The 7,500-nt window shown below is 42.4% G+C and overlaps 1 protein-coding gene across 1 annotated transcript in view; it reads right to left on the bottom strand.

Annotated features, from left to right (window-relative positions):
• The window catches only part of klf15 (Kruppel like factor 15), an 8,859-nt gene extending 5,557 nt beyond the window's left edge, over window positions 1-3,302 (bottom strand). Inside the window, exons 1-2 of the mRNA XM_077018738.1 lie at window positions 3,068-3,302; window positions 774-2,035 (exon numbers count right to left, since the gene is read on the bottom strand). Coding sequence (XP_076874853.1) covers window positions 774-1,969 — 1,196 coding nt within the window. The 5' untranslated portion in view covers window positions 1,970-2,035; window positions 3,068-3,302. The remainder of the gene's footprint in view (window positions 1-773; window positions 2,036-3,067) is intronic.
• Between the last annotated feature and the right edge of the window lie 4,198 nt (window positions 3,303-7,500).

Genomic DNA, 7,500 nt, shown 5'->3' with positions numbered 1-7,500 from the left:
TTTATCAAGCATGCTTGCAAGAGCAGTGGAAGACACTATATAAACAGAGAACAAAAGTGGTTGTATCGGGCAAAGTCTGACAGCACTTCAAAGGCTTTATCTAATCTTCAAAACAACAGAGATAACACCAAATGAGACCACATTCAAAGGGCAAACTGCGTATAGCATTTATAGCAGATGATGTCTGCTTTAAAGGACTCGTCATCCCTTAAATCCTACGTGGTATTCCCAAATATGCAGTTGTCTTGACAGTCAAGATGCTCACGTTTCATCTGTGCTCTTACGGCATAAAGTGTCTCAGATTCATATTTTGATTGTGTTAATCATGTCTATTTTATGCCTATTTTGGATGCATTTTATTTGTATGTTTTGTTTAAACTCCCTGCTGACCCCTGTTTTAAGTTCACAGATGAAAAGTCAACACAGATAGTGATCTGCTCCACTGCTTTTGCAACGGTCGGTCACTTATCAGCTCAGAAGCGCCTACCAGACAGTTAACCGAGGTGCTCTGCAACACTGAGCCACGTAGCATCTTCACGTTTCAAATGTCAAACCCAAAAGAAAGGGCCAAACACAAGATATGGTGACAAAACCCTGTTTTTATGCACAGTAGCCCTGAATATTTACTTTGTGAAGCATTCTAGCATATCTGTGGTGTCCCTTTACAGATGTCTCCAAGCGATGAAGAGATTTTCTGGTAAACCTGACAATTCTGTCCAGCTGTGCAGGAGTAAAGAATGATGTCCAGCACGACCCTGTGGTCTCGTACTCACCTCCAGCCACATCCTGGCCAGGTGCAGGCGAAAGGTTTCTCTCCTGTGTGTCTTCTCAGGTGGGCCTTCAAATGGCTGCTCTTGGTGTACATCTTGGCACATCCCGGAAAAGTACACTTGTGCATTTTGATGAGATCGGCTACGGAACTCTTCTGGAATTTCTGACCTCCAACGAGGAGGCCTCCCTGAACACCCCCGGTAGCGTTTTCCCCGAGCCCGGCTGGTTTGGCCGCGATGGGCACGGGAGCGATGCGGACGAACTTGGAGGAAGGGCCACTGAGGCCGGCCGGCGGTATCATGTGGGGCACCAGAGCGAACGTCTGTCCCTGGATGTTCACGAGCAGCTGGGCGATTTTGATGTCAGGAGCAGGAGGCAATGGCTGCACGGCAGACGGTGTGTTGGCACTGGGCTCCTGTTTAATCTGAACAGGCTGGATCTGCAAGATGACGGGCAGTCCTGAGCCCTCCAACACCGATGCCTTCCCACAGGACTCTTCATTTATCACCCCAGTTTGAGTTGCTGCTGAGGGGCTTGGTGAGCACTGCGTACCCTCTGGATCAGCGGAAGCTGTAGCAGACACACTACAGACAGGCACTGTTTGGTCAGGGCTGTGTGTCTGTGGTTCTGGTGAAGATACCTGTTCACTCATGCTAGTCACTGTCCCGTCGCTGGCTTCCTCCTTTAACGCAACCACCTCCATGTTCTCCTCCAGAAACTCCTCAATCTCCTCCAGTGTGGGCTGAAACAATAGCCCTGCATGTGCCTCCAGATCTCCAGGAAATATGGGAAACTCAAAGCATTCCTCCTTGGCGATGGCCCGATCCCTACGAGACTCCCAGGCCAGACCCATGGGGAGGACGGGAGGGACCACAGCCGGAGCGGTGCTCTGTGGAGGAGAGAACTGACTCAGAGTGGCCTGGGAGATGAAGAAGTCCAGGAGGCCATCTTGGCTCTCGCCGCCATCTTGGCTCTCACCACTGGAGCCGCTGCTACTGCAGCTGGAGCCGAGAACGTGCGACTCGGGACTGGAGCAGGAGCACGAGCTGGACGAGTCGCTCAGCTCATCCTCAGAGAAAGGAGACGGCAGCACGTGGTAAACGCCCTCGTCCGTCACCATCTCCAAACGATGGTGGGCTGGCACTGTGTAACTATAAGGCTGAAAAGTTTGTTCTTCCAGCAGCAAGCGATCCACCATTCCTGGTCGCCACCTGGTCAAAAACTCCTTCTCTTGGCTGTCTCTTATGGATGACTTTACCTCAGTCTTTATGAAGAAAGAGAATACAAACAAAAACTGTGTAAAAGTATATTCTGCACAATATTTGGCACAATCTCTTCGGCACATGACACTTTAACACTGTAAAAGCTGTCCATAGGCCAATCAAAACAAGTGTGTGTGTGATAACCAGGATAGCACAAGCTAACAGCTTGTGCTTGTACACATCTAAAATATGAAAAATCATTTCACTTGAAGAAACATTTGTGTGTCTGTGCACGTATGTATGTGTGTACCTATATTAACATATTTATACACAAACACTATGAATACAGAACCTAGTCTATCTGGACGATTATTATAGTTGACACGTTCAGCACTGTATAATTAACCCGACTGCCCTGAAGGACTGCACTTGCTTACAAGCAAGTTTTCATTCCGTTCTAGAAAAGTTTCCTTTCATACGTGTAATAGGTGCACGAATGGCTCTAGAGACTGACACTTTTCACCTTTAAATTCCAGCTGCTCTTTGCATTTTTTGTAGTAAAAAAAAACATTGCTAAAATCTGTAAGAGATTTTTAACTACAAAAATGTCAAGAGTTTTAAATGTACACCCCTGTAGTATAACGAGCAGCTGGATTTTAAAGTGTGTTTGCACAAATGTATCCTCACACAAAGTGAAATAACAAAGTGAAAGAATGGTTTTAGTCTTCGATGGCTAAAAAAGCTCTTTAACAGTGACACATATTCGCTCCTCGTTGGCCAAAGCTCTCCTAACATTGACAGCCTACCAGTTTAGAACGGGTATAATAAAGCTGAGACGCACCCCCCCCCCCTATATTTGCATTGTATGACCGAGAATAAACTACGAACGCAATGTCAACATGTGCCCGGACAGCCATTAGTAAAATCTCACATGCTTGGAGCACATTTGTCTCATGACTTAATACTCCTGGGCAACAGAAAATTCTTCGAAACTCTCCTGCTCGACGTTTTATGGTCTAACTGCACAGGTATACGTTCCTAAACAAATGACAGCAAACGATAATAAATAATAATCAAAACATGATCAAACTCACCTCAATATATCACATGTGCTAGATCTCTTTATCTGTTGCTGTTGTATGATCCCTCTCCTGTTGGCAAAATATTTCAGCGATCAGCGACGTGGATTTGCCCTTGAGTCAAGCTTAGCATGGCAAAGGCGAGCGAGCTGCGTTGTGTAGTAGCTCACTACATTACTGTCACATGATTGCAAGTGTGCGGGTTATAACAGAAATGTGGGGAAGGCTTGTGAAGGCTCGCCTGTTCAGCTGCTCGGGATTGGCGGATTATTGACGGAGGCTGGACCCGCGTCTGTCGTCAACACCAACGCTGAAGGCGACAAGCACGCTCAGCAATTAAAGTCATTTTTGTCTGGCTTTTGTCAAACACGCCGGTGCAGGAAAGACCTGCACGACGACTTCGAGCTCAGTCGATGGGAGTCCAAGATCAAAGCAGAACTTAGAATTAGACGACGAGTTGTACCACAGCCCAACGAATGACCTCATTATTAACCATCGCTCGACTACTGTTAAGGACTGAAGCCAGATGTGTCTGCATCCTCCATAAAAATTCTTTTGAAAATCACTCCCAGCAACAGCGATCATTATAGGATTTAAGCAATGAAGCCAAGGGGTATTACGGTCGTCAGTCAAATGCATGCATGTAATATCACATTACTTAGCTGCTGTATAATAAATGGGGCGATTTGTCTACTCTAAAAAAATTTAACAGTCTACAGTTTGCAAACAATATCAAATGTCTCTGTCGAGGCGCCCATGGAAAAGGGATTATGACAGTGGATTATGACTTGGATTATGACAGTGGATTATTTTCTTGTTATGGTTGTATTATTTATTCATCTTAGAACAGGAGATCATTTTCTTCAGCATTTTCCATTTCTGAAAGATATGTTCTTAATCTTTAGATTCATGATGTCTCGTTTATAAAGATGACAGAAAGCACTGGTTTCTGTAGCTGGGATTAATGACAGTTCTATAAAGGTGCAAAGAAGGGAGTATTTTCACTTATAACAGAGTATTTACTTATCTATTAAGTATTTGTGAGTTGTGACTTACATAGCTTCTAAATATGAAAGTTTCAGTTCTATGTCCAGTGTAAACACATCTCTGGTAAGTAGAAGACTGTGGTCAGCTGTGCTCCTGACCACTGGCACCACTAATAAGAATCGCCAGATCCGTGTAAACAAGATGATTAAGAGCCAAATGAGCTGGTTTAGACCCTCCAGGCAAATGTACCATACACAATTATACTGGAATGTGATGCAAGTGAGAGTGAAGTGTTTTGGAAACAAATCAATTGTTTTTCCTCTGGCAAATGAATGAACCATGTCAGTAGAACTGGGGTCTGATGCACCACCGTTGGCGCACACAAATGACTCACGCCATTCAATCTCACAGGAGATCTGTCCCAGATACACATCATTACTTAACCCACGAGGGTGGATGTGTATCCACACTTTGCAGGACAGGGAGCAGACGTTCTCTAGAAGGAGGGATGAGCTTCAAGCTATGGGGTCCAGACGGGACGGTTTGGGTTTCTGCTTCATGCTGCTTTCTAGTGTGACAGGGTCTAATTTTAGATGGGGAGGGGTCAAATGCACTTTAACCAACTTTAACCAACACGCCATGGTGCACTGCTAGGGTTTTACACTTCTCGTTATTGATCTTGTATTGCAACCTTCTCTGTACAGCACACCACACAAAATCAAGGTAACACTTATAAGTAATAAGTTTTCAAGGCACACATTCTCAATGAAACACTTATACGACCCCTCCCATTTCAGGACGGTGCTCTAAGCCCCTCGACGTATATGTGCTCCACCGTCAGTATCCTGCTCCTTTAAAGATCGCCCTGTTGCCCACTTACACTCACGTGTTGAGCAAAGCAGGTGATCGTGTGTGATCTACTCATCCATCAAGCCAGAACCCAGGATTAAGTTGCAGATGATTCCTGGAAATCATCTCCACTTATAACATTGTTTATTTGGTGGACAAGAATAAGTCTACCCCAGAGAGTTTCTCAAGATTGTCGACTGAACTTCTGTACAAGAACGCGAGTCATGGAATGAACTTGTGAAAAAAATATACACAAACTAAATGCACAGTGACACCAAATATATGTGGGATTCAGACTTACAGATTCCCCAAAATAGACAAACCAAGCTGTTTAAAGGTGATGTAGGAATATCTTTTTTTTTTGCACTGATCTCATAAGACTGAATGATTGCATCAGGATGTTGAATATAATTCAGACATCCTTCAACCTGCCTGGTTTCACAAGCCAGGTATCTTCTGGCAACACAACTTAAACTGAAACTTTATAATATTGTTGTAGTGGCAAAGTCAAAAGTCTAAAGCTTATATATCTATTTATTACTGTTATTGAAGTGTCTTTCCAACAATCCCCGAATGCCCGAAAGGCATTTTTAAAAGATTTGTCAAACTAAATTTGTCTCAAAATTTCAGTAATAATAATATTAATAATAGCAGTTATTATTGTTGTTTTGTTGTATTTTTGTTGGTTTGTTGCTGTTGCCGTTCTTCTTTTATTATTATTATTGTAATTTAGAGTTTAACTTAGTCAACAAAAATATATGGTCAGGCTCAAAGGGCAACCTTTCCCTGTGTCCTCAAGGACCTTTATACCACACAGTTTCATCAACAAGCAGGCTTACACGGGAAGAGAATAGTCCAGAGTTCACAAGGAGGGGGCGGGTGTAGGAGGGCAGGGAGGAGAGGGCGGGGGTTTGTCCTCCAAATGTCCATCATAACACTCTGGACAATGTAACGCTGGCCCGTGCACTGTACAGATCAGGCTTTGATAAAACACCGACTGCATGAGCCTCAACAAGAGGCCACGGTTAATATCCTCCTTGTTAAGTAGTGGCGAAAGAACCGCGATGCGTTTTCAAGCGTAATAACGAGTTTATACTTACTATCCAAGAAGACCAAGATATATATTTCAGGACATCTCGAAACTATTGTAATTTAAACTATGATGCACATATAGTGTTTGTAAATAAGGCTCTTTTGACGTCAGGACAACCTTTCCATAAACTGTAATAATGGCATCTATTATTAACAAATGACGCATTAGTTTAATACTGTCAGGTCAATTCTAGCTATAACCGGCTTGATGAAAACATTCGTAATTTGGAAATTATTCTAGTATTCTTAATGTTTTCTTAATTCTTGGTCTATGTGAGTTTTAGGACTACCAATTTTTTAAATTGTCATCCTAAGTAAGGTATGTAAATGACTCATACAGGATAAATATTGTCGTCATGAAACATCAGTGCTTTGGCTACACTTTAGACACCGCTGCTACCTTTTTTGACAGCTGTTAAAATGTCGACACGTGAGGAGACAGAAACTCTGGAACCAACGGAGAACAAGTTACCAGCGAGGGGGGTGAAACCAAAACTACTAAATCATGTTTATGATCTAATGATAAAATAGTATTATGAATAATAATAATAATAATAATAATAATAACGCAACAATATAAATGATTAAAATAATTATTTTACTATTATTACATTAAAATAATAACTAATATTAATAAAGAATATGTAAATATAAAAAGTGACACCATTTTTTCTTGGCGAAATGACACACATTCACCTCACTACTGTACATAAAATAATAATATTGAGTATAAAGTGTCTTGAATTGCCTCCGAAACCTGATCGTAAGCGATTCAAACGAAGAATTAACCTTGGCGAGCATTCATCGCTTGATCCTTTGACCAATAATCGGGCCCTTTATCTGTATTAACACTGTCAAGTAGCTGACTGAGCTAGCAATAACCTCATCTAATGTTGTTGATGCTACATTAATGGTTAATACTCTGGGTACGTCGCACATTCTCTGTGACCTTTTGGTTGCAGACCAACATAATTGAGCACTACGTAGACTAGCATCAATGTAACTTGTATTGTACTAGATTTGTAATAGAGATCAGAAACAAATCAGCATCACATCACAGTGTCTCTGGGTAATGAAGTTTAAAATGTAGTGAAGTGCCATTACTGCATGGTGAGTACTGGCCCACTTTGAGCAGTGGTTTTAAGTAGTGTATTGGTGGTTTGTTAAAATGACACTTAACTGATCAGCATTTATTCCAAGCTAATAGCATACGTATATCATATATGCCATCTTACTAGGTCAATTGTAACTTAAATGAGGTATGTTGTGTGCTAGGCATGTCTCTCCAGTTCTCTCCAGACTGCTGAACTGCTTGGCTGGTTACCTGCTCAATGGTTTCCATCAGATATCCGCTCTGATCTCATTAACATTGTAGTGCACACCATCACCGTTAGCTTTCTGTCTCTGCCTGTTCCAGAATGTCCACTCCTTGCATAAGTAAATATAGCAAATTGTAGATTGACAAGGAAATCCTCTTCGTCGTCACTGGCCAACGGTATCGTCACTGAGCTGGAACAAAC

Source organism: Brachyhypopomus gauderio, chromosome 10, assembly GCF_052324685.1.
Source record: "Brachyhypopomus gauderio isolate BG-103 chromosome 10, BGAUD_0.2, whole genome shotgun sequence".
Taxonomy (NCBI): Eukaryota; Metazoa; Chordata; class Actinopteri; order Gymnotiformes; family Hypopomidae; genus Brachyhypopomus; species Brachyhypopomus gauderio.
This window is presented reverse-complemented; position numbering and strand designations above follow the sequence as displayed.